This window comes from Patiria miniata, unplaced genomic scaffold (genome assembly GCF_015706575.1).
Source record: "Patiria miniata isolate m_02_andy unplaced genomic scaffold, ASM1570657v1 HiC_scaffold_13, whole genome shotgun sequence".
Lineage (NCBI taxonomy): Eukaryota > Metazoa > Echinodermata > Asteroidea > Valvatida > Asterinidae > Patiria > Patiria miniata.
In genome coordinates this window covers 10,870,934-10,898,677 of record NW_024037051.1, presented here as the reverse complement: position 1 = coordinate 10,898,677, position 27,744 = coordinate 10,870,934, and the positions used below count along the sequence as shown (strand labels likewise).

The 27,744-nt window shown below is 41.1% G+C and overlaps 1 protein-coding gene across 1 annotated transcript; it reads left to right on the top strand.

Annotated features, from left to right (window-relative positions):
- The first annotated feature begins 88 nt into the window (after positions 1-88).
- On the top strand, positions 89-26,837 carry LOC119721258 (phenylalanine-4-hydroxylase-like). Its single transcript, XM_038191242.1, has 16 exons — positions 89-172; positions 8,639-8,751; positions 9,150-9,185; positions 9,689-9,799; positions 11,574-11,757; positions 13,280-13,359; positions 14,771-14,838; positions 16,206-16,341; positions 17,029-17,089; positions 18,908-19,043; positions 20,889-20,958; positions 21,447-21,503; positions 22,742-22,837; positions 24,215-24,348; positions 25,336-25,451; positions 26,252-26,837. Exons 2-16 carry the CDS (start codon positions 8,698-8,700, stop codon positions 26,293-26,295), a joined length of 1,383 nt encoding a protein of 460 aa, XP_038047170.1. The 5' UTR covers positions 89-172; positions 8,639-8,697; the 3' UTR covers positions 26,296-26,837.
- Positions 26,838-27,744: the final 907 nt, after the last annotated feature.

The window sequence follows — 27,744 nt, the reverse complement described above, 5'->3', positions numbered from 1 at the left end:
GGCCGGGGCACATTATCACTACACGAAACAGTCGTTGATTAAGCGCGATTTGTTTTTGTTCGATGGTGACGTCACATGTCGCACATGTGCTCGATCGATCGATCAGCAACAATGAAATGGACTACTGCTGATCGATCTAGCACAACTCGGTCGACACATTGGATTGTGAGCGGTAAGTATCACCATCAGAATATTTATTCTTTCTTTCAAAATTACAGGTTGTTTGGAACAATTTAAGGGGTCTTATGGAATGTCATGAATGTGTGGATCTATCCAGGGTTACTGTCTTTCTCATTTGTATTCTCTTTACCAGTTTTTTAGGGCCTTTTTATCCTCGCGATCCGAGGGTATGCACAAACACAAAGTCATAGAGCAAGGAACACAGTTAGCCCAGGTTGGACGAAGTCTTCATTGCAATACGACTAACGTCCAGGACAAGACTTTTCGACATGAAACCATCCCAACATTTTTACCAGAGTTTTGTTATGTTTTACCTCGTTATAGAAGCTTATTTCACGCCTACATACTCTATGTATCCTTATCTATTGACCACTGGGTTCAGGAATTCCATATGCGATGCTGACTGACGTTAATCAGGAAAATAAACTCAAAAGCAACGTTAAACTTGTACGTGTTTGTAGTCTCTTTTCATCAGTTTATTCCCAGAGTCGTACGACATGCATAATGTACAATGTACAAAATGTACGTGCGTACGATCCGAAAGCGCGCACGCACGCTAGCGCCCTCATTTGTTTAGTTTTGGTTGGAACCGTGACGTCACTCCAGCCAACCGATGTCACGAAAACGCTCAACCAATGACCAAAGCCGAAACGTGTTTCTGGTAACTGGCGCGAAAACACGCTCGGTCATTGGATTAGCGACCGCGCCTTCAAGTAAGTGCGCGTGCGTATGAGGATGGTTACTAAGCAAATCGCGCGTGCGCACTGCATATTCATGCAGCATAGTCTGTCCCTCGGACCAGATGTGATATGAGCGTCGAGAATAATTGTCCGGTCTAGGGAACCAGACTACACGCTGCACAGACGTTCATGGTATGATATGTACGACTAGAATAGACTCGGCGGTGAGAAACTGATGAAAAGAGACTAAACACGTACAAGTTTAACGATGCTTTCGAGTTTATTTTCCTGATTGACGTCAGTCAGCATCGCATATGGAATTCCTGAACCCAGCGTACTAACAGATAAGGACACATAGAATACTACGACGTAAATTTAGCTTCTCCAACAAGGTAAAAATATGGAAATTATTGGTAAGAAATTCGTTCGGTTCGTTTTCGTTCGGTTGTGATCACATGTGTACTCAGGACTCCCTCCGTAACGTAGGGAGGAAAGGGAGTCCACCAGGGCTAGGAACACAGTGTATCCTCGATCCGGTATCAGGTCAACTCGGACCCAAACCAAGTCGGACCCATGCCAAGTCGGACCCATGCCAACTCGGACCCACGCCAACTCGGACCCACTACCAACTCGGACCCACTACCAACTCGGACCCACGACCAACTCGGACCCACGACCAACTCGGACCCACTACCAACTCGGACCCACTACCAACTCGGACCCAAGCACGACCAACTCGGACCCAACAATGACTCAATCATTAGTTTCAGAGATTATATTTATAGGTGACCTGTGAAGCTAAACCAAGAGGTATTAATAGCGTATAGTATAGGTTAGGCATATCGTATGTCATTTGTACAACTTGATATATACGTGCTTTTTCAAAATCTCGATTGTCTTTTCCAAACGAAATTCAAAGGATTATAATTTTCAGTAAAAAATATATTACAAAATATATTACTTGTTTGCTTTTGCAGGCCTTTGTGTCGTGTAACAAGTGGTTTTAAGTGGCACATTTTGTTTCAGTGAGGAAGTTATTAATTTGAAATAACTATTTAGGCCTTCATTTCATGTAATTGTTTGGGGGTTTTTAATTCACATGCTGGCTTTGAATTTTGTGGGATTTTTTTATGAATCTGTTTAACTTTTAATAATTTTTTGATTTAACATTTCCCCCCGTGGAACATCATAGTGGAACATACAGGCAGCTACCTGTAAGGTCTTGAAGGATAATCTTCCCAGAGCTTCAATACTCCTTTTTGATGATTGACATTGCATCTATTTGTAGGGGATTAAACTTGATCATTTTTTAATTTACATGCTGGCTTTAAATTTTGTGGGTTTTTTTTACGAATCCGATTAACTTTTTATACTTTTTGATTTTACTTTTTTGTTTAATATGGAACCTTCGTTTTTCTTGCAGTGTATGCAATGGTGTTTATGTGGGTTTTTTTTTTAAATAGAGATTAGAATAGACTTCGTTTTTATGTCTTATTTATTTTATTTATTGATTTCTAATGTTTACTTATATTTATTGAGTTAATAATGTTATGTTTGAAAGTGTTAGGCCCTAATGTTTTAATGCCATACTTTCCAATTTTATTTTTCTATGAAGATCTGAATTTCTTAATTTGTATACTCGTTACGTTGAAGTTTGGAGTAAAAACGAAATAAATTGCTGTTAAATTTAGCAAGATGGAGTGAACGATGTCAATTAATATGTTTGAATGAAAATAAATAATTGGTTAAACTTTTAAAGCAGAATATGGTTTAATGGAAACAAATACAAATAATAAATAATTAATTACACTTTTAAAGAGCATTTCAAAATAGCATTTTAATGCGCTTTACAACGACAAAAATGTTATACTGCTGCAATACAGATATGAGATTATTTACCTTACAATTACAATGAAAATTTATACTAAACAGCATCACTGTAATAACAGATGAGAAGTGGACAAACTTTATGAAATGAATGATTGAAAACGATGTCGAATGATTGAAAACGATGGGTCCGAGTTGGTCATGCATGGGTCCGAGTTGGTTGTGGGTCCGAGTTGGTTGTGGGTCCGAGTTGGTAGTGGGTCCGAGTTGGTCGTGGGTCCGAGTTGGTAGTGGGTCCGAGTTGGCATGGGTCCGAGTTGGTAGTGGGTCCGAGTTGGCATGGGTCCGAGTTGGCTTGGGTCCGAGTTGGTTTGGGTCCGAGTTGGATCGAAACCCTCGATCCTCCTATTTATTTCTGCGCAGATAAGGCTTTGTAACCAAGTAGCTTAAAAATAGCAAAGCAACCACTCTTTTCCTCAACAAAACTTATATTGTTGGCTAACGATCATCCACCGTACCGATTAACAAAGCAAAATCTCTTTATTTGTGGCAGCAAGCGGGGAATTCCAAAGCGTGCAGTTTTGGCGTTGTAGAAAATAATCCTGCCTAATTCTGCACAGGGGACACTTCATGAAAAATACGTGCTGTCCGGGCCATGTAACCCAATAAAAACATTTTTTTTAATAACTTAGACTTGTTGGCTTTAGGAAAATATATTTTCTGAGCTTTTCAAACAAATTTTCTTTCTTTTTCCTTTCTTTTTTTCAATGCCAATACACTTTTTGTAATTTCAAGATTATTTTCAATATCCTATTTTCGAGATTTATACATGGAGGAAGGAATCTATTCCTTCCTCCATGATTTATACAAGGGCTAAAATTTACATATTTACATAAATAGATTTTATACATATTTACCTATTAAATGTAGATCCCAATGATATTGTTATTCTGATCATCCCAATCAACAGAGACAGTTTTTAAGATGTCGAATTTTAAAACTTACGACCAAAAAATTTCCCAAAAAATATAAGAATTGTGTCTTTTTAGTTGCACCGTAAGTTTTACACCCTGGTAGAAACTGCAAATTCTTATCTATGACATCTTAACTATATTAAATACTGACGATATTGGGAGACCAAGAATGGTCACCTTTCGGTCATATTTTTGACTTCTGCAGGTCCGGAAGCATCTGCCTGCGTTTGTACTTAGTAATTAGCTGTAAAATGCCGATGTTTTTCATATTGTGCCTGAATTCCCGGTAAAGCCTTCAATTTCCAATTTTTTTCCGGCTGCTGGTTAAAGTTCGTGCATCAAAGCATACGATCCCAGTGAAAGTTTGTCATTTTTTAGGATGCATGCCTTGCAAAATATAACTTAAATGCGAGTGCGCAGAAATAGGAGAGCGTAGCTTTAGGCGGTCTGACGATATGCCTAGTCTGAGTAACTTGGACCATGGAGCTATATAGCTCCATGCTTGGACCCAACTTATCGCCTTTTTAACATTCGGACATGGTCTGGTGATAGTAGACCATGTCCGAATGTTAAAAAGGCGATAAGTTGGGTCCAAGTTACTCGGACTAAGTGTAGGCCTATATGGTCCCCCTCCACCCCTCCCCCTTGCCCACTGCCACAAAATGCACCACGCGCACCGACTGTTAACTGTGAGTATGACACTGAAATTAAAAAAAAGAGTCTGTATTCAATACTGACCGTTTTGCTGTTTTTCAAAGTTATTTGTGTAAAACTGTAAAACAAAAATGCGCCACTTTTCAATTGTGGTTTTTGTGGTGTCAGTTGTCATGGTTGTCACAGAGTGAAAGGCTATGGTTGCTAATCAAGGCAAGTGGGGAAAAAAGATTTCACCATGAAAAGTAGCGCAATTCTCTAAATAGACCCTTTCATAAAATTGGTCACTGCTCAGTCAACCGTGAATGTAAGGACATGATCAGGGTGTCATTTTAAAGAGGAGATTCAACCCTTACAGAGGATATCTCCCTGTGATTCACATACGAGTGCCCTACTTCTGTTCCAATTAGCAGTAATATCTCGGTTTTGGTGTGTTTTATCCACCCTGTATAGTGCGTGGCCATAGAATAGTGTTATGGACTGGCAGACTGGGACCTTAAAGGAACAATATGCGTCCTGGAACAGCCCAATTGGGCTGGGAAAAAAATGCGCTTTGAACAAAATGATGTTAATCGAAAAAGAACATTTAATTTTAACCCTAACCCACCTCACTCCTCCAAAATCCTCCTGGCGGTTTTGGAGGATTCTAGAGGATTGAGGATGAATGGTGATTGAATCAAATGAGGATTCTGGAGGATTGAGGATGAATGGTGATTGAAGCACATGAGGATTTTGGAGGATTGAGGATGAATGGTGAATGAAGCACAAGAGGATTTTGGAGGATTGAGGATGAATGCATTTTGAGGCAGGACTGTCTGATGATTTTGAAGGATTTGGCGTTGGTTATCCTTCATTTAAACACGAGTGCAAAGTTTTGGGATGAGGAGGATTTTGGAGGATTGAGGATGAATGCATTTTGAGGCAGGACTGTCTGACAATTTTGAAAAATTTAGGCGGAGTTGCAAAATTTTGGAGGATTTTGGAGGATTGAGGATGGTTGTAAGCAACAAGGGCCTAGGGGGTTAGGGTTAAAAGTAGGATAAACATCCACACAACTATCCTTTAAAAACTGGGCTTTTTTGTGTTATTCCTGTAGCGTGCGAGAACGTCTTTCCGGGTCCACTTTTGCGGCCCCAAAAAGTTGAGCTGTTTGGGTGCTTCCGGTAGTTGTGATTTTATCCGTAAAGTGTTTGCCTTTTGCGGACGTGCAAGAAACCATATTTTGTACATTGTGAATGGTCACCGCTGCTCACGAGCTAACACGGTGCTGTGTATGTGTGTAAGACACACACAACGTGTATATATGGAGACCGACAGGAAAAAAAATAAACGTATACATGTATGTATTCGTGCTCCGTCGTGTCCCATGTAAACAACTGGATTTTTTTCATCTTTTCTCGGGAACGGTAAGACATTAGGTTGGTTTCCTTTCGACCAGATGTTTGAAATTGGATAAGTAAACAATCCAAAACATGAATTTTTTGGGGATTTCAGGACCTAGTGCTCTTTTAAGTTTTAGAACTCTCATCATTTCTCCATGTTCATACACAGAATTGAGAGTCCCAAATTTTCAGACTAGTCATAGCCATACATTATTGAGAGTCCAAAATTTTAGGACTTTAAAGATATAGTCCATCATTTGTAATTTGTGCATTTCGTTCGTTTGAAGCAACAAAAGTGTTCAAAATCTAATGAATGATACTGAACAACTAACCTGATGAAGTTTCAGCTCAGCTTCAGCTGTATATTCCGAGAAAAACAGCATTCTAGGATCTCAATTTCAAATCAAAAGTTGCTGAATCATGTTTTGAATTGTTTTGAATTGCAGCTATACGCGATGTCGCGCACTAGCAACCGCGCGCGCCTGTGCGTCGTGCCAATGCTTGCGCTTGCTGCACCGAATAACAAAACGAACTACTAATTTAAATTGTCCTATGGTGCGTCTTAAGACGTATCGTTGGAAAGGCCTTCTTTCGTTGATTACTTCAAAATGATAGTTTGCCAGAAAGATTAATTTCACAGGGAGTTTTGTCCACTTACTATCTTTCAACCAAGTATGTTTTTCAACAATAATACGCCAGTTACTTTTTCGGATGGCTGCAAATGATGGACTATAGCTTTAAACAAGTATATGGGCTCCCACCATTTTGTACGTAAAGGGTTCAGGGTTTTACCGTACTGTCTTTTAGAGCCGTGGAAGGGGGGGGGGGGAGACGAGTATTGATGGAACCGTTTGGCAAAGGACAGTTGTTTCTACTTTGCCTGATTGCTAATAATAGTACTGGCAATATAGTAATGCATTAATGCTATTGGCAATTACTTTCATTGTATAATGACAATCATCTAGACAGAGGACTTCAATTGATGCGTACTGGAACTGGCACAAGTACAACTCTGGAAATTTTGCTTCCATTGCCTTTAGTCTTTTGCTATGAGACAGAAAGTCAGGCGACAAAAAATGCGGGGTGGCCAATGCATTGGCTTGACTTGCCTTTTCCAAAAAAAGGGATCGGTGGATTTTTATGTTTTGGGTATCAGATTAAAGCTTAGAGTTTTTTCTTTAAAATACTGAAACAATCATGAAAATAGCTTTATGTTTTTGGTGGATGTTTTTTTTTTTGGGGGGGGGGGGTGGTTGGGAGGGGAGGGGTTGGTACGTGTTTATAGAGACTAAAGGTACCAGATTCTTTTCTGAAATATTTCCCATGCAGCATTAGAAAATCGTTGGCCTGGTTATTTCGTGTGCCAGTCAACTCTCAGTTTTTCATGTTGTCACAAACTTTTACAGGGAATATTTGTAAACATCAAACGTCGACAAAACTTCCAAATTATCGGTGAATTACTGTCTAAAGCATCCTGTAAAATCACGGCACCTGGTATGCTGTCATTTTCAAGAAAAGTGGTATTTTTTTTATCAATTTGCAATGCCGGTCGGTTTACCAGCGTTGGACAAAACTGGCTTGTTTTCAAATACTGCCCCAAATTTACCATTTAGTTAGTCTGAAGTTTGTTTGCAATCAATTACACACCTATGAACGGCTGTAAGCCAGCTGGACTCCCTGATCTCACAATTCCCCAACGACATCTATAAATTACTCCATTTCAATTGAAGTGGGATTTTGGGGAACCGGACTATAAGAGCATGATTGTTTTTCTTAGTTTTTCCAGCATCTACCGGTACGATCACAAAACTTCAAACAAGTCAGTGTAACAATTTGCTATAGAATACTAATCCCCCAAATCCATCCATTTCTGAAACTTACAGTAAAAGCAAGTGTTGCATTGACCCTTTAATAAAAATTATTTGTAACAATTGTAAATGGAGGCAAATTATGTTTAGTAATGTTATAGTCACGTGGTATTTATTACAAATCGCTATAAATCTGCCGGTAGGTATAAATCTATAGTATTGTGTTCCATATGTGCCAGTGGCATCGCATTTTTGGTCGTCACATTATTAAGCTCTGGCAGGGATCATTTAAAACATTTATTCTACAATGTATGCAAGACGACCAGAGCTTATTGTGCATGTCACGCAGCACTAGAAAACTGTTGCCCTGATTAAATGCATTGCATGTGCCACTCAACTCTCTGTTTTTCATGCTGTCACAAACTTTTAAGTGCTGGGACCCTCAATACTACGGAAGCTTGAATTGCCTTCCGCGATACCGCGTTACCGCGATAATTTATCGCAGAAATCCGGAAATCAAAGATAATTCCTTCCGCGATACCGCGTTACTGCGATAATTTATCACAGAAATCCAGAAATCAAAGATAAATCATTCAACGATACCGCGTTACTGCGATAATTTATCACAGAAATCCAGAAATCAGAGATAATTCCTTCCGCGATACCGCGTTACTGTGATAATTTATCACAGAAATCCAGAAATCAGAGATACCTTTTCCTCGATACCGCGTTACTGTGATAATTTATCACAGAAATCCAGAATTCAAAGATACGTATTCCTCGATACCGCGTTACTGTGATAATTTATCACAGAAATCCGGAATTCAAAGATAATTCCTTCCGCGATACCGCGTTACTGCGATAATTTAGCACAGAAATCCGGAATTCAAAGATAATTCCTTCCTCGTTACCGATTTGTCTTTGAATTCCGGATTTCTGTGATGATAATCGCGGTAACGCGGTATCAAGGAAGGAATTATCTTTGAATTCCGGATTTCTGTGATAAATTATCACGGTAACGCGGTATCTCGGAAGGCAATTCAAGCTTCCGTACAATACACACTTTACTAAAAGTTCCAAGTTAATTGCAACTGAATATCCAGCTGAGCACCTTCTTGGTTTAATTCTAACAGGGGAAAGAGAATTGATTGATTGATTGATTGCAAGCAGAAACCACAAGGAGGTACCAAACATGGAAGAGGTTCCAAGTGACAGCAGCAAGTTCAAAATGCAAGGACAGGGAAAGGTAGGTTTTGCTGACGATTTATTTTCTGGTGTGCTGAAAAATTTTCAGGTGAAAATTCAAAAAGGAATAAACGATCACTTTTGGTAATCAGCTGGAAACATACAGTGGCCGATTTCAGGAAACTCGTCTTATCTTGCGACTCATCTAAGGACTTGAGGCGAGTCCCTGCTCTAAGATCGATCTTAGCTAAGATGCATTTTTACTTGCAAGATTTGATTTCACTAAACCCATCTCAAGCAAGACGAATCAAAACCACCAATTCGATGTCTGTTTCATGTTACTGCTTGACGAAACAGTCGTTGAAAAGAAACGCGCAAAACAAATTTCCTGATTGGTCTTGTTCTTGTGTTTAAGTCCAAAGTTAATTCAAAATTGCATTATGTTTGTTTTGTCTGTAGAGTGACTGGGGTGAAGAACTTCGCCAGAAAATGACGGTGAGTAATACGAACAAGACAAGGCAAGCCTATCTGCTCCGTTCGTAAGTACCCCCTCACTGGCAAAGGAAGTCCAGTTGGGGGTGACCGACTGACGCCATCTTGCCTGACTGCAATTCATTTGCCGCGAAGCGCGGCCACTGCGTGTGTACACATAGTACAGATCCCCTGGTGTACGTGCATCACGCACAAGGAACGGTGCGCGTCAACCAGCGAAATGTCCCGCCCATGGGATGTCGTTGCTAGGTAAAAGGGCGCCCTTTAGTCGGGGAACCAGACTACAGGAAAATGATTGTTTTTCTTGGTTTTTATAGCATTTTCGAAACCCAAAACCTCAAAAAAGTCAGGGTAACTATATTTGCTATATATTTCCAACCCCCCAATTCCATCCATTCCTGAAAATTACAGCAAAAGCAAATGATGTATATTCCCTTTAAGCATTGCTAATGTGACATATCTCATCTCATGGGGTTTTGGATTTACCTCCACCATCTTTTTAACAGTCCTACAATGCTTCAAAGACGAAATCTGGAGAAGAAGCATCGTCCGTCACTGTCATTTTTAGCCTGGACAACACGGTGAAGGGACTTTCACAAATCCTGTGTGTACTGGAGGTATGTAGATCCTTGTGTTCCCAGCACCTGATTTCATGAAACTCAATTGTTACTTATGATGCGTCGCAGTGCTGCAATGCGTCGTATCCCTACGATGCATCGCAGCTGCGATGCGTCCTGCGATTCATGTCACAAAACACATACATATCTCAGTGCGACTCATCGTAAGGGTTTTTATAGCAAAATATGGCGACTGTTGTATTTATTCAACACACAGCAAATGGTCGTCTGCTTTTCAGCAAAGGGTCGTCGGTTCTCTTCTCAAAAAATTTGTAAAACATAAAACAAAATGGCGGACGAATGATGAATTTTTAAAGGAAAACAAAATACGATGGACTATTACCTAACTGCAATATTCCAGGCTAATTCATCTTTAATTTGATGCATATTCCATTTACAACTTCACACACAGTGTCTCTGTATTATGGTCTTGTTTATTTATATTTTATGGCATAAAATGCGCTAAGAGAAGACGTTTCTAATTGTGCGATGGCCAAAAGACACGTCGTAACTTACGACGTGTTTTAAACTGTTGTCAAGGAACATACATGTACTAGGCGTTCAACACATTGTAACTTTGTGAAATGGATCGTATGACGCATTGCAAATTACGACGTGTTAGGTGCAGACCAGCATATTGAATAATTATTGACTACTATATAAATGGGTAACATTTGTCTTTTATTTGCACAACAGAGATGTGAAGTAGTCTGATGGATAGTAGTCTAGTCACAATAGAATTGCTTTGGAAGAGCCTACCCCTAACAAAAATTATCCACGCCGAAATGTAGACATGTTTTTTTCTCCGGACACTTGGCCTCAAAAAGGTGTGCGTTCTTTCAGCGAAACAAAAACAATTCACACCCATCCCTATGTGATTTGTTTTCGTTTGCTGAAAGAACACTGAACTATTTTGCGATCCGTGGACAGAACCTTAAAACGGTGGTTGTGTTTAAAATTCCGTAACTTGAAAAGTACATGAGTGATTTGAATGATTCTTGTGCTAAAAGAAAGCTTATGAATTGGGCTTTCATTTCCTAGATTTTGAAAATGCTACATGCAGAACTTTCCTAAAACAATGGTCCCAACATTTGGCTTTCGTTTTTTTTTACTCACCCTGTATTCAAATGGATTGTGACAAAGGCATTCCTGTTCCTCCCCTGATATGTTTCTATGACCCTGATGTCACTTGTGATTTACTTGTAACCGGACTTAGGATGGACTTGTCATGGATTAGCTACCATTTGTTGTGGGGTGCTGTGGTCCAATGGTTACGGTGTTCGACTCGTGTGCCGTGGTGCATGGGTTCGAATCCTGACCGTGGGAACATGGTGCTTGTGCTCTTGAGTAAGGCACTTTACCATTATTGCTTCGTCCTTCGGATGGAACGTAAAGCCGTAGGTCCCATGTGTTGTGTAATGCACGTTAAAGAACCCAGTAACACTTATCGCTAAGAGAAGGGGTTTGCCCGGTGTTTCTGGCAGTGGCTGCAATGTGCGCCGCAGCACCTTGTAAACCATTATAAGGTGCTACATAATAGGTCTCATATTTCTCATAAACTTTATTTACCTTTCTTTAATAATTGACATAATTTCCAGCACCTTGAGTACCTAATTGTTTGTAGATACGTGCGCTATATAAGACTCGATTATTATTTTTATTATTAAGTGATCTTAAGGTGCCAGTTTGCAATGTTGACACCACTGGGTGAACAATTTCAGAGTGTGATGTAACTAGCTGAATTACACATCCTGAACTCTCGTACATTTTGCAGAACCACAGCGTCTCGCTGAGTCACATTGAATCCCGCTCGTCGCTGTCCGTTTCTGCTACCACGGAATTCCTGGCCGTATTGGAGAGAGGTGAGGGTAGCGAGGCGAAGCTGACGGACATCTTACAGCAGATCAAGGAGTGCGTGAAATCGCTGGAGGTCGTACAGGGAGGAAGGAATGATGCAGGTAAGGAGTACAGGATGGCGCTAGAGTGAGGCAGCTTAGAGTCATCTTTGTGACTGTCTGTCTGACTGACTCCCCGACTGACTGACTGTTACTTGTGACGTACACTGGTCTGGATGAAGCTTTATGAGACTATATTTTTATAAGTCATTTCTGGTAATGAAACCAAGGATTCCTCAAAAGCGCCCTAGGCATGTAGCTTGCAAGCCTGAAGAAACCTGTAGAGAGGAGACAATGAGAAGAAGTTACAGTTGTAGAGGTGGGAGGAAAAGCCCTGCAGAATATCCTGGAGAAAACCCACGGAATCAGGCAGGGACTAAAAACCCAATCCACATATTGGCCCAGATGGGATTCGAACCCGGGTCACAGCGGTGGATGGCGAGGAAAGTACCGCTACGCCAACCTGACTGTCTTGGTTTAGCATCACAGTTCATATCATATAAGCAGCTACACCACACGTGCAATAGTCTTGCACTGCTTGTCTCGTGTGCCTTCATGATACATTTAAAGAAGATAAGTCGAGTCTCCATGCAAAAAGTGAAAGTGAAATTTTTTTCAGTTTCATCAGGTTTCCACTAAAACTCATTCTCGAACTTTTCAGTCATTCTCAGTCAATTCAATAGAATTTTATATGCTCTGGGACCAGCTTCAGGCCATGTCTGAAACAAGCTTCCGGAGCTACGGCTATCAGAGCGTCCCCGCGTAGTTTCAATGGGCGTAGACCTAGACATAGGCCTAGACAGCTGATTCGGATGCAGCCTTACTAGACTTGCCTTAATTGTATTGTTTCATACCCCTGTCTGGTGTCAGCGATAAGTCAATTTTCCATGTGACGTGAATGGCCATATTGGATTTTTCCTTTCAATCACGTTACCACGGCAGCTTATGCTGCAAAATTCTAAGCCATTCTGAATCAATTGAAAAGATTTTTTGTATGTTGTAAAAAGTAAAGTAAAGGTATTGGGGAAAGAACCTGTGTTAACAGGAACGGAGTGCCCATCTCTCGTTCATTAGCGATTGGGCCAGACTCGAATGCTGCTGTGGGGGGATCGCCACACCTCCTCCACAGCGAGTCTGTTACCTTCCCAGCATTGAATAATGCTGGTACCCATTTAACACCTGGGCTGAGAGGAGTAATTGAGGTAAAGCGCCTTACTCAAGGGCACAACACGCATGGCCACGGCGGGGCTCGAACCCACAACCTCATAATCATGAATTTTGTACTCCACCGCTAGACCACACGTATGCTGCAGGACGGTCAGCTTTGACCCTAACCGAACTCAACCCATCAAAGTTCAACAGCAGGTTTTGTTTAAATCTGTTGGGATAGGTACAGTACGTACCCCTAAACTGATGGTCTTATACATTGGGGTTGGCATACCTCCAGAAACTAAGTCCAACAGTGTGTGTGTACAATTTCCCATGTGGGTGTTGGAATTTGCCAGAATGGGTATGGTTCCTAGTAAATTAGGCTGGGGAGTTAGGGTTAGTAGGCTTATTACCCTGTCTTGGTTTTTCACCACAGTCTGGTTCCCAAGGACTTTGGAGGAGATGAATCCGTGCTTGACCCGGCCCCTCTATGCCGAACTGGAGCCCTCTCACCCAGTAAGTTGATCATTTCCCAGTTCACCTTTCTTAAAAAAAAAAATGATGTTAAGGCCACAAAAAAAAGTCTCCGGTTTCTGGTATGGAGCTTGCCCAAAAAGTGGTGCGGCGACGCGGCTTTTTTTTTTTTTTTACCTGATTTTTTTGCTTCAAATGTCGGCTGATGACTGCAAATGGTGCCCGACTAAACTTAGTGCAAATATACGGGAATCCAGAGAGGCCACATAAAGCTTATTCTCGATCATAGCCCCCTCTAAAAACACGTTAAAATTGTGCAGCACCAGGATTCCAGTCAAACCAGTGAGTTTGGCGGTTTTTAGACATCATCTTTCATTGAAAAAAAACCTTTTTCATTTTGCCGACGCGCATGGTTACGGCGACGCGCGCGCATACCAGAAACCGGAGACTTTTTTTTTTGGCCTAATAGGCATCTGTTTCCACATCTGAAATACGAGTTTTTGTACACTGTACTCATTCATAGCAACTTATAAACAGCTTGCAGAGAGAACGCGCCATCACTCAGGACAGCTTTTTAGAAATTAAATTCAGTGACAGCAAATGCAGATGACAGAGTGACACAGAACCTGTCCTCGGTGAGGGCGCTCTGTGTAGGCCTGGGCGAGTAATACTCACGAATAGTCCAGTACTCGTGAGTAGTTATTCAAATTCCCATAAAAGCAGAAGAATGACATACGTTTGTATGACAGGAAGTAACTACCAGCAAAAAGCGTGCAAGTCGCACCTCATTCTTCTAGCTGCTTCGTTCACCACTTTCACATCACAGTAGCTGCTTCTGCTCGCACTAGGGCGAGAACTCGAGTAGAAGAAAAACCTTGAGTAAAACAACGAGTAGCATAAACTACTCGCAAGTATTCGAGTTACACGCCCAGCGGTAACTCTGTGCAGTGGTGGCATGGGTGGCTTGTGCGTAAAGCGCTCGCCTCTTACCAAGGTGACCACGGTTTGAATCCTGGCCTCGAATCGCATGTGAGTAGATTTGTGCGTTGGTTCTCTCCTGTGCCACGAGGGTTTTTCTCCGGGCCCTCCAGTTTTCCTCCCTCCGGAAAAATCAAACACTTTTGATCTCAGGCTGTGCTCCGTGGTCATATATGGGTCGATGTGGCCGGCAGCCATAGGCGCCTTCACGTGCCAGCGGCCCAACCACGTCGTAGCCGCGTCCTTCGCAATTCAGCTTCCTAGCTGCGAGTAAGGATGATTAGCCTCCCAAATTATTATTATTACCCAAAGAGTCCTGCTGCTAATCTGACCCGATGAGTACTGAATTGTGGAGCACAGATTTATGTAAAGTGTATGGAGCTATTAAATAGGATTAAGGAACTTCCTGGGATTTCTGTACCTATAGCAAAAGAAGCACCATTCATAAGGCTGGATAAATTAACTTTTTCTCTAGGGAGCTAAGGATCCAGACTACCTAGCTCACCGCAAGAAATGTTGGGACGTTGCGCAGAACTACACCATGTGAGTGCATAAATCTTTGGAGACAGCACTTAAAGCCATAGTCCATCATTTGTAATTCGTGCATTTTGTTCGTTTGAAGCAACAAAAGTGTTCAAAATCTAATGAAGGATACTGAGCAACTAACCTGATGAAGTTTCAGCTAAGCTTCAGCTGTACATTCCGAGAAAAGCAGCATTCTAAGATCTCAATTTCAAATCAAAAGTACTGAATCATGTTTTGAATTGTTTTGAATTGCAGCTATACGCGACGTCGCGCACTGATCCGACGAATTACAACAACTGCGCGCGCGTGTGCGTCGTTCCAATACTTGTGCGCGCTGCGCTGAATAACAAAACAAACTACTAATTTAAATTTTCCTACGGTGCTTCTTAAGAATCACCGTTGGAAATGCCTTCTTTCGTTGATTACTTCAAAATGACAGCTACCCAGAAAGAATAATTTCACAGGGAGTTTAGTTCCCTTACTATCTTTCAACCAAGTTTGTTTTTCAACAGTAATTACGCCAGTTACTTTTCGGATGGCTGCAAATGATGGACTATAGCTTTAAACAATTTCAATGAAACAAAAAAATCCCAAGCCTTACTTTTCAGGTTGTCATTTATTTTCCTGATATGATCCGCATTAATACATGAGTGGAAAAACTTGGAATTCCCCGTGTTCGGAAAAGGCAGCCATGTTGTAAAACTATGTGCCACACTAATAAGACTGTTGCCATGCTTTTAACCAGGCGTTCGGAGGACGTGATAACACGCACTGGCTGTTTTTATACACAGGCACTGCTGACAGATTGAAATGTCAAGATTGCCTCGACTCGCCTCCGGGTGATGTCTAAACCCTCGTGTCTTATACACACACACACAAGGTCTGTGAATTAGTCTGTAGAGGCTGACCGTGTGTTGATCTTGAATTGACTGCTGTGAACGGTCTGTTCTACAATTTACGTTCCAGTGCACACCTCGGAGTATTGAAACATGAGGGATTCGGCAAGAAATATCGTACAAATACTGTTGAAATGACTCTTCCGAACCAGTATTTGTGGCGTTCGGCTGTATAAGGTGGCTAGAAAATGTTGCCCTTTGCGAAAATCTAAATTTTCGGCAAAAAATAATCCCGGCGCAAAGTGGTTAAATGGGAAATGCTGCACTGCTTGCTAGCTCATGCTCACCTCAACCCTCCTGCTCTTCCCCTCCCCCACCCCTTCTCTATCCCCACCCCTTCTCTACCCCCAACCACACCCCCCCCCCCTCCCCTCCCCACCCCACCTCCCCTGATCCCCACCCCAATGAGTATCCTGGTGAGACTACAATGGTACTTATTTTTCATTGATCATTGTATTTTTTTTTTCATCCAATATTAACCCTCTGTAGTGGCACCCCAGTACCTCGCATGGAGTACAGCGAGAACCAGGTCAGGACGTTTGGGGCCATCTTCAGTAAGCTCAAGACCCTGTACCCAAGCAACGCTTGCAAGGAGTTCAATGAGATCTTTCCCGATCTCGTCCAGGTAAAAATGTAATGCATTTACTTTTTCGTAAAGACTGGGTTCATGCTTGGGGCGAAAGTGAATGCAAATGTGAATGTGTATTTTTAATGTCATGGCAAGAATTCATACTGGGAATTTGTAAAAAGTTGAACACATCTAAACTCTGGAAATTTTGCAGAAAGTGTTTTTTTGACTTATAGTTTGTTTTGAGGATTAAGGCAGTATCCAGTGTTACATGGTGGGTAGTTGGAGAATTTTGCAGGATTGAGGATGCATCTTAGCCAAAAGGGCCTATGCCATTAGACAACTAGATTGAAAATGTAAGTTTCCGTAATCCTTAAAAAATCCACCTGTATGGTTTGGAAGATTTTGAAGGATTGAGGAAGGTGGAGCCCAGCCGCTGCTACTTAACGTGGGAATGATGCCCCTGAAAATTTCAAATATCTGCGTTTCAAGAATCTTCCTGATAAAAACACTCTCCACTTAGCTGTTTGTTAGGCTACTATAGCGCCCTCATTTACTCCTGTACAGAGCCATCCAGGTGCCATTACTGTATTCAGGACTATATAAGGAAGCTTCTCAGTAAAAAAAAAATTGATGCCCTTTTCTTAACTTCATTTGTAAGCAATTAGCGCCCTTGTTTGCTGATGCTCAGAGCCAATAAGCTTCCGGGTGCAATGACCATTGCGACTTGTTACTGTCTTGTAGGAGTGCAACATCAGTGAGGAATACATACCCCAGATGGAAGATGTCTCCCAGTTTGTGAAAAGTGAGTCCCACAGATAATGCACACTGAATTTCTCTAGCCTCTTTGAACCTAGTTCGGTTGGGTTATTAATTAAGAGCATTTCTGTTAAAAAAAACACTTTGGGGTAGTAGAGGTTCAATTACCACATTTGTGCTGATCCTTGCCCAGTTGGTTCTGTACTAAACACGAGCTGTTAGGAGTCCCATCGTTGCTTTCAGAATTGGTCGTGTATGAGCTCCAGACTTGTATTCGAGTCACGAAACATCACGTTCAAGTCCGAGTCTGAGTCACATGTGTCAAGTCCGAGTCCCAAGTCCTCCAGGTCGAGTCCGAGTCCGAGTCACGAGTCACAAAGGTCGAGTCCAAGTCCGAGTCACGAGTCACCTCTAACATTGTATTGGAAAAACGTACATTTTAGTTACATGCAACTTGTATGTAACGTTACCGAAACGGGCAGATCAGCAGACTATTCAAATCGCGTTATCGCGATGCGACAGCAATACACGTGTGAACGACAGGACGTCTGACAAGAAAAGTCTGGTACCTTACCCTATCAATCTTGCACCAATGCAGTATTACGTGCGGACGGCGGGGTACAAGTTTCGGTACATTGATTTCTTTAATCAATATATCGGTAACCGGCCACGGCCATGCACGCACCGCATCGAGCGCCCGGTACATGTATTGCGCAGTAAAGAAAACGATCGACTTACGTATGTGCGCGTGTGCAGTGCGGTAATTTCTGTTGAGTCACAAGTCAGTTCGAGTCCGAGTCCATAGCCCCGAGTCCGAGTCGCAAGTCAAAGTGACTCAAGTCCGAGTCATTAAAAATGTGCCTCGAGTCGGACTCGAGTCCGAGTCCGAGTCACGAGTCATACAAGTCTGATGAGCTCCGTGCATAATGGTACCCCATCAACGGTCAGAAAGGGAGAGTTGGGGGAAAACACCTGGAGAGACATTTGAACGCATTGCCGACGACGCCACATGCTGGCTTTGTGCGCATTCAGAATAAACTTAGTTATGCATAATTTGCACTGTACAAGCACAAACCACCACGCCACGTGGTGTGTCCTGTCAGTGGGGCTCTCAAAAAGTGGTAAAAAAGCACCCTCTCCTGTTCGTGCACGAAGCGCATAGCATGTACCTCTATCGCACCGTTCTAGTGGTGTGCTTTTGGGGTAAGCAAGGGCAGGTGACCCTTGTGCCCGTCTTTGATGTCATTTACCCTGAGTGGCATACAGCCCTGTAATGGGCAACTTCCATAAAAAAGGTGCGGGTGGGTTTGTGAAACCCAGGCCTCATCTGCAGATTTGGCTCAATATTATCCATTTTTGCTTCCGAGGCATCAAATCTTATGATATAGAGTACCGCAGTTTGAATTCAGCTGCCATTGTTCTGGTTGGCTCTGGTTCGCGCGCTGAATTCACACACTTAAGCTGTGCGCTTGGAACAGAATACGCGGCACACTTTGGTACTCTATGAGGGCAAAGATTGGAGTATTGCCATTGGGTTTAGACACCAAAAGAAGCAAGGCAGCCAGAACTGATGACGAAGCCATCATTTAAAAAACACCTGTATATGACCTCTGTTATGGGCAACTACCATAAAAACAAGTTACAGATACATAGAGGTGGGTTATTGAAAGCTCGGCTTCATCTGCAGGTGCGGCTCAATGCGATCCATGTCGGGCATCAAATGTTTAGTACGGAGAACAAAGTTTGTAGTGTTTCCAGTGGGTTCGGACTTTGGACATCAAAATAAGAGTTGAAGCCAGATCTGAGGCGAAGCCATGGTTTTAAAAAATGTGTGAGTGAAACCCTTCTTTGTTTCTTTCTTCAGAGCGTACAGGGTTCACACTCCGTCCGGTCTCGGCGCTGCTTTCTGCCAGAGATTTCCTGAGTGCCTTGGCTTTCCGGGTGTTCCCGGCCACCCAGTACCTGCGCCATACTTCCAGCCCATTCTACACCCCTGAACCGTAAGTAGCTGAATATATGGAGGGTAAAAGCTATAGTCCATCATCTGCAGCCATCCGAAAAGTAACTGGCGTAATTATTGTTGAAAAACATACTTGGTTGAAAGATAGTAAGTGGACTAAACTCCCTGTGAAATTATTCTTTCTGGCAAGCTGTCATTTTGAAGTAATCAACGAAAGAAGGCCTTTCCAACGGTGCGTCTTAAGACGCACCGTAGGAAAATTTAAATTAGTAGTTCGTTTTGTCATTCGGCGAAGCGCGCGCAAGCATTGGCACGACGGACACGCGCACGCAGTTGCTATAATTCTTCGGATCAGAACGCGACATCGGCTCAGTGAGAATGTGTCTCGGACGCTGAATTCAGGCCCAATTCAAAACGTGATTCAGCAACTTTTGATTTGAAATTGAGATCCTAGAATGCTGTTTTTCTCGAAATATACAGCTGAAGCTGAGCTGAAACTTCATCAGGTTAGTTGTTCAAATCCTTCATTAGATTTTAACACTTTTGTTGCTTCAAACAAACAAAATGCACAAATTACAAATGATGGACAATATCTTTAAAGAAGTTAATTAGTTTTTTTTAAATGCCATATGTTTATTACCAGGTTGCCATGAGGGTGTCAAGATCAAGAAAACCGCATCAGACCTAAAACCCAAAATATGTTTAAGCCTAAAAAAACCTTTTTATTGGCACATTCAGCTAAATTTCGCATTTTTGAATTAAGTATATTTTGAAAATACAAAAAGTCTTCCCTATGTTTATGTGTAATTGGTTAATTAAACAATTAATTCATTACCCCTAACCCCTACGGTGTGAGCAAATTCATATAAATTGGAGGATTCGGGACGGTTAGGATTACACAGAATAATGGTAAAATGGCCTAGAAGAAAAAAAAATCAGTATAAAAGACAGACAGACAAACATAAAAAGTTACAAAACAAAATTATTTTCCTACCTACCGACGGGGATAATTTTTAGGGAGTTAACGTAAACACCGATTTGTATGGCCTTATCAACATAATATCATTGAATTGTGGATGAGGCAAAAAACTATATTTATTCCCAATTTAACCAAAACCTTTTGCGATTTGTGGCTTTTCTATCCCAAATTTGGAGACTTTTTGCTAGGGGCATTGTGACAGCTTTTTTTTTTTATTGAAGTGCTGATTCGAATTTGCCTACTGACATCAGGCCCACTTATGATCTTGTCTGAAGCAGACGATGAACTAGGCATCCAACTAGAGCTGCTTAAGCACAAAAACTCTGCTTGATGTAATCAGGTTGCCTGCAAAAACCCCATGCAATTGTTATGCTAAGTAAACAACATGTAAATACCAGTCACAAGCAATGTACATCGCATGGAGTTTAGGCCGGTAACCTGATTATATTAAGCAAGGGTTTTTTTTTGTGCTTAAGCAAAATTTGTTTAAATTGGCCCCTGGCCACTGCTATTTCAAGGGGGGGGTGGGGGGAGGGGGGTTACGACATCATGTAACGTACGCTCTTCAATGCTACATGTACATTAATAAATAACATCTGACGCTAGGTGGCACTTTTCATGGCGGCGTACAGGCTTGAAAACTTTTACACATTAAGGTGCTTTAGACTAAGAGGGGAATCCCCAGACAGGATCAATGTTACGGTTGGTTTGCTGATGGAGGCCCAAACTGTCAACTGAAAAAAAAAACATTCCTTGTTGCTGATATATGGTGCTATTTTCTATCGTACGTTCCCCTGTATCATCGGTACCATTGTTATTAATGTTGCCCTTAAACATTGCTTCTTGATATTTGGACATTACCAACATGGGTTATTCGCATTATTTCATTGGTTTCATCCATTGCAGAGACCTGTGCCATGAACTGTTGGGACACTGCGCACTGCTGGCAAACCCAGAGTTTGCCCAGTTTTCACAGGTATGTCGGGATTCAAAAGTAAACCGCAAAGTAAAGAGTACGGTTTAGGGGTGGCATGGGTGGCTAGTGCGTAAAGCGCTTGCCTCTCACCACTGTGGCCCAGGTTCGATTCCCGGCTCGGACTATACGCAAGTAGAATTGTGCATTAATTCTCTCCGGGCTCTCTGGTTTTCCTCCCTCTGCAAAAATCAAACACTTTCGATCTCAGGCTGTGCTCTGGCTGGTCATACACGAATTGTATGGCTGGCTTCAGCTCGACCACGTTGTAGCCGCGTCCTTCGCTTCTCAGCTGCGAGTAAGGATGATTAGCCCTTCAAATTATTATAAAGGGTATCGCACAAGGCATTGATGGGTAATTTGATAATTTTGAAAATAATCGTTTTGTGTTCAGTTTATAGCCCAGTACTGTTGAAGTTGTGTATTTTCAAAAAATTGTGTTAGGTTCCCAAAAAAAAGAAAATTCACTTTGTTTGGAATTTTTATTGCAGGAAATTGGTCTGGCCTCAATGGGCGCCCCCGATGAGTACATTGAAAAGCTGTCATCAGTAAGTCGTCTTCTGCATTCGCTTTTTAGGTGAAGGAGTTGGGAACCAAACACTGACTAGTCTAGTCACAGACTCTTGTTTGACTTATATACCCAATAGTAATGTGATTGAAATCATATAATCTCACACAAGAGACGTTACTGAAATGTCTTTTTGTATTTTGGGGGTTTATTTATGCCTTTTACTGGTCATTAACACCAAATATGTAACTAAATTTAAAGTTACATGCATGACTTTCGGGGTTAAGGATAGCTTTTTAATATTCTTCAATATAATTTTTACTATAAAAAGTAAATTAAAAGTATTACATCTTTGATTTAGCTTTGTAATCCACATCATTTAATCTGATATACAGGGTGGAGCAAAAGAAAGAAACCCATTTTTGACAGGAATTTTAACCTACCGGTACTTAACTTATTTGAACTAATTTTTTTTTATAATGTAGTGAACTATAGCTCTTTAAAGATATAGTCCATCATTTGTAATTTGTGCATTTTGTTCGTTTGAAGCAACAAAAGTGTTCAAAATCTAATGAAGGATACTGAACAACTAACCTGATGAAGTTTCAGCTCAGCTTCAGCTGTATATTCTGAGAAAAACAGCATTCTAGGATCTCAATTTCAAATCAAAATATGCTAAATCATGTTTTGAATTGTTTTGAATTGCAGCTATACGCGATGTCGCGCACTGATCTGACGAATTATAGCAACCGCGCGCGCCTGTGCATCGTGCCAATGTTTGCGCGCGCTGCGCCGAATAACAAAACGAACTACTAATTAAAATTGTCCTACGGTGCGTCTTAAGACGCACCGTTGAAAAGGCCTTCTTTCGTTGATTACTTCAAAATGATAGCTTGCGAGAAAGATTAATTTCACAGGGAGTTTAGTCCACTTACTATCTGTCAACTAAGTATGTTTTTTAACAATAATACGCCAGCTACTTTTTCGGATGGCTGCAAATGATGGACTATAGCTTTAACCATAACCTTTAACCTTCCCCCCACCCCACCCCAAACCCGTAACCCCCTCAACCCCCCCCCCCCCCACCCCAATCCCCATCCAAAACAATTCACACCCCCTGCCCCAGCCCCACCCCACCCCCACCTGGACCCCAACCCCCACCCCAGCCCCCACCACAGCCCCCACCGCAACCCCATTCGCTTTTAAAATATGAGTGACCGTCGCCATATTAAGTATAAAATAATTCAGTACTTGTTATGTAATATTTTTGTTCTCAAGGTGTACTGGTACACAGTTGAGTTTGGTATCTGCAAGGAATCCAGTGGCAGGAAAGCCTATGGTGCTGGTCTGTTGTCCTCTGTGGCCGAGATTCAGGTAAATTGGATGTCAGTGAAATATCGAGTTATAATCAAGTCACAAGTCATATCACAAGTCAAAATCCCAAGTAAAAGGGATCAACAATAACAAAAGAGTGTCTTTTGACACAGTTCATTTGTATAGCTTGCCCTTTAATCACTCGCTGTACCACGAACCTCAAACTGCCCTGCCTAATGAGGTTTTGTCCTCAAATCCAAGTACAGAGTACTCCGAGAGTAATTTTTTAGGGCCGAGTCCAGGGCCGACTCCAAGTACACTGTGACGAGTCCGAGTCCAAAGCACCGAGTACGAGTACATTCAAGGCCGAGTACTGGGCCGAGTCCGAATACCTAAGTCTGAGTCCGAGTTCAAGTACAATACCAAAAAAGTACAGAAAAAACTTGAAAATAAAAACAAACACAACATGCAATTCAATCTTCTTTACCAAGTGGTTAACACTAAACAACTTTTATTAGTGTAAAGAAATGTAAAAAACAAAAAAAGTCAATGAATGAACTGGCACTTTTCGTTTTTACCATTTCTTAAAACAAAAAAATGAGAAATCATGGATAGCTGGGTAGACACCTGAGGTGTTGGAAACCTTTCCAGACAACAAACTCGATTATAAGTACACAAGAAAAGCCAAAAATTTACAAAACAAAACAAAAAGCAAGACTTAATTTGCTTGTTTGTTTTTTTTAATTTTACACAAATACATGTATAGAAAAACCGTGAAGAGCCGAGAAAACATATGAAGCATGAGCTTGGCTGGCTCCCGATTCACGAATCCTCAGTGCTACAACTTCGAATGTTAGTTACATTGGGGAGGCGGGAACTAGACTAAGCCGTAATACAGACTGCAACTGCACCATCGTGCTAGAATTGCATTCCAGGTTGAGCTATGGAATCCATTAAAAAGAAATGTACCGGTGTCACATGAAAATCTGTCTCCTATGAAAATCAGACCCCTTTTCCCTATTATTAGTTAATTCTTCTCATGTGACCGGTCACTCTCCCAATTATCATACTTACGTATGCATGGTATTACCAATGAGTCTGAATTTCATAGAAACCTAGATTCACGCTACACCGGTACTCGATGTGTACTCACGAGTACTGGAGTTGAGTACCGAGTACCTCGAGTCTGTGCAGAACTCGAGTACAAAGAATCGAGTACGGGCAAGTCCAAATAATGTTTGAGTATTGATATTCAAGTACGGGCCGAGTACTTGTGTGTACTTGAGTTGAACTTGAGTACGTGTACGACTACGCCAACACTGTTATGTACATTATCACATGCATGGTGCAAGATCTGCCATTTTGGACATCAAGCAGCTCTATGTATTATGCATCATGCAGTACAAAGTAATTTGAATAGTGTTCTTTTATTGGCAGTACTTTCTCACAGATGAGCCTACAGTGAAACCATTTGAACCCAGCACCGCCATTAAAGAGGTCTACCCAGTTGAGGGGTTTCAGACAACATACCTCCTGGCCGACAGCTTCTCCGATGCCTTACAGAAAATAAGGCGCATCCATGTTTGCTATGTTTTAGCCAACAAATATGAGGTGACAGGGTGTGGCTGAGGCTGTGGTTGTAGCTGTCACAGTTGGCAAGGCAGCAGTAGTGTATCCAGCTTTTGAAGTCGGGGGGGGGGGGGGGGGGAACCGCACAGCCGAAATGTAGACTTTATTTTTTTCTCCGGACACTTGGCCTCCATAAAATCAAAAAGGGGGAGGGGGGAGGGCTGGTACCCATCTTAATGGAGTGCTGTGGTCCAGTGGTTACGGTGTTCGACTCGTGTGCCGTGGTACACGGGTTCGAATCCTGACCGTGGGAACATGGTGCTTGCGCTCCTGAGCAAGGCGCTTTACCATTATTGCTTCGTCCTTCGGATGGGACGTGAAGCCGTAGGTCCCGTGTGTTGTGTAATGCACGTTAAAGAACCCAGCAACACTTATCGCCAAGAGAAGGGGTTTGCCCCGGTGTTTCTGGCAGTGGCTGCTTAATGAACCGCAGCACCTTGTAAACCATTATAAAGGTGCTCCATAATGGTTCTCATATTTCTCATGTACTTCATTTACCTGTCTCTAATAATAGACATAATTTCCAGCACCTTGAGTACCTAATTGTTGGTAGATACGTGCGCTATATAAGACTTCGGTATTATATTATTATTAATGGGGGCGCTCTTCAAAATTGACCATTATTATGCATACTGCAAATTATATGCCCATTTTCACAGCGCATTGTAATGGTTTTTGAGTGGGCTTCTTTTTTGGGATTGATGTCAGAACTCTCTAACCATTTATTGAAAAAAATTGCTGAAAATAAAATATATTTTGTCAAAAAATGCGCCGGGGGGGGGGGGGGGGGGGCAAGGTGTACTGCCTGAAACCACCCAAACACTGTATGGTTCGGATTCAGGGAATAAATACAATGTTATACAAGTGCTAATGGGTTAATCGAGCCAACTTGACTTCAACGATGTGATCATTTCCAATTTCTCCCTAAGGGCCTTTGCTGCAACCATTCCACGTCCCTTCACTGTGCGATACAATCCCTACACTCAGTCCATTGAGGTGTTGGACAGTAAGGAGAAGTTACTGAAAGTGGCTGAGCAACTGAATGGTAAGATAAAGCAGACAGTTCTTTGGAAGAAGATTGTGTATTTATAAGCATATCAAATAAAATGTTCACTTATTGTAACAATGTTCACTTGTAACAGAAATGTTCACTTGAATCAGAAACAAAACTGTAATTGTACATGTGCAAATGTTTATGTGCAATAAGTGTTTTTATGCTCTCTGTTAGTTTTTACTCATACTGTATGTTTTGTGTAACGGTTTTTTTTTTGTAAAGTCTTGTCTATTTTTGTAATTTTATTTTCTTTGTTTCATTCTGTTTTCATGTAATTTCAATGTGAGGGCTACTTTGGAAAGCAGTTTTGTAAAACTGAAATGGACTACCCTCGTTAAAAATTACAATAAATAAATAAAAAATAAAAAAGCTAAATTCTAAAGACTTCTTTGAGCATCCCAAAAGTATGTGTCAACAACAATATTTTGAGGTCCCAGAGGGCCAGCCTACTGACTGACAATAACTGACTCATTTACTGACTGCCTGTCACTTGTGACATATTAGACTGATTGTAGGCTGGTGAAGAAGGTCGGGCAGTGCTATTGTATAGGATAACCCTGTATTACGCAAATGAAGTGGCTAAATGTGGCCCACTGTGTCGACCAATATGCGAGTAAAGACTTTCAAATTCTGAATCAATGGAAAAGAATTGTGTGCGCTTCGAGACAAGCTTTTACTATTTTAGCTTGCCTCGTCTTGTTTGTACATGAATTATGCACGAGGTCTGATTCTTGGTTTGAATGTGTTTGCAATATACATGTATGTCATCTTTGTTTCCATTCATTTTTAAGGTGAGCTTAACCAACTGATGGATGGAATAAGCAAGCTGAAATAAACAGCACCCTCTGGTGTTGAGGATTTGACAAGAACTTATGAGCTTCAAGTTTTTTTCAAACCTAAAGCCATCAACAGGGTAAATTGTTGGATTTTTTTCAGTTCAATTTTGCACGATCCAATAATTCCCAAGTTCTGATGAGTTTGGGAACAAAGCACTTATGTGTGTTTCAAAATAAAGTTTTTTATTATATATTTATTTACCTTTTTGCGTAGATTTAAAAGTTATTGAGTACAGTACATTTTGGACGGGGAAAGAGCTTCGTTATTAACGAAGATAAATAATTTTAGGTTTCAAGAGAGTATTCATAGTAACTTTGATGTAGAAGCAAAAGAATATTAAATCGCATATTCTATATGATATATTCTTTATATTATATTCTATATTATAATCTTTATCATATACATGTATATTTTTAAGATATTCTTTATTGTACTATTTTGGTGAGGAGGGAAAACATAGTTATTGACTTTATTTACTTCAGCTGTTTAAAGGGAAAATACAACATTTGCAAACATCAAAAAATAAAACTACCAAATCATTTTGAAATACCTTGCTGGACTGTTAGTGAATGACAGTGTAAAGCATCCTGTAAAATCATGGCACCTGGTATACTGTCATTTTCAAGAAAAGTGGTATTTTTGTATCAATTTCCAATGCTGGTCGGCCGACCAGCGTTGGAAAAAACTGGCTTTTTTTCAAATACTGGCCCCAAATTGACCATCGCACTTGTTTGCAATCGATTACACACCTATGAACGGGTACAAGCCAGCTAGACTGGTTCCCTGACCTTACAATTCCCCAATGTATGTAAACTGCTCTGTTTCTTCTTATATGGAGTCAGGGAACCAGACTACAGGAAAATGATTGTTTGTCTTGGTTTTTATAGCATTTTCGAACCCAAAACCTCAAAAAAGTCAGTGTAACTATATTTGCTATATATTTCCAACCCCCCAATTCCATCCATTTCTGAAAATTACAGCAAAAGCAAATGATGTATATTCCCTTTAAATTAAACTCGAAGCTTTACATGGACTGTGCATGAACAAGAGAGGGCAGTTTGTCACAACATCCATGTCATTGGCACTTTGACTGGTTTACAAACACTGTTCATTTGTTCTAAAAGTAATTATAATAGATGCATACCAGGCAAGGTGGCATGACTGGTACCTGGCTCCTCCGATTATTTCCATAACTCCAAGTTACAAGGGAAGCAGGAACCTGTCTAGAGAGATGGAGTTTACACTGATTATCTAAACTGTAGTGTATGTAGCTATATTTGCATTAAGTCCATATTTGGGTAGAAATTAAGTTGAAAGCCATCACATTTGGGAATTAAAGAAATGGGTTAATTGTACAAGATAAATTATGGTAACAACATTTGTGTTTATTACGCCCAATGTTTTTCTTTCCAACCTTGTATTTGTAGCTTAAAGGGAATATACACCA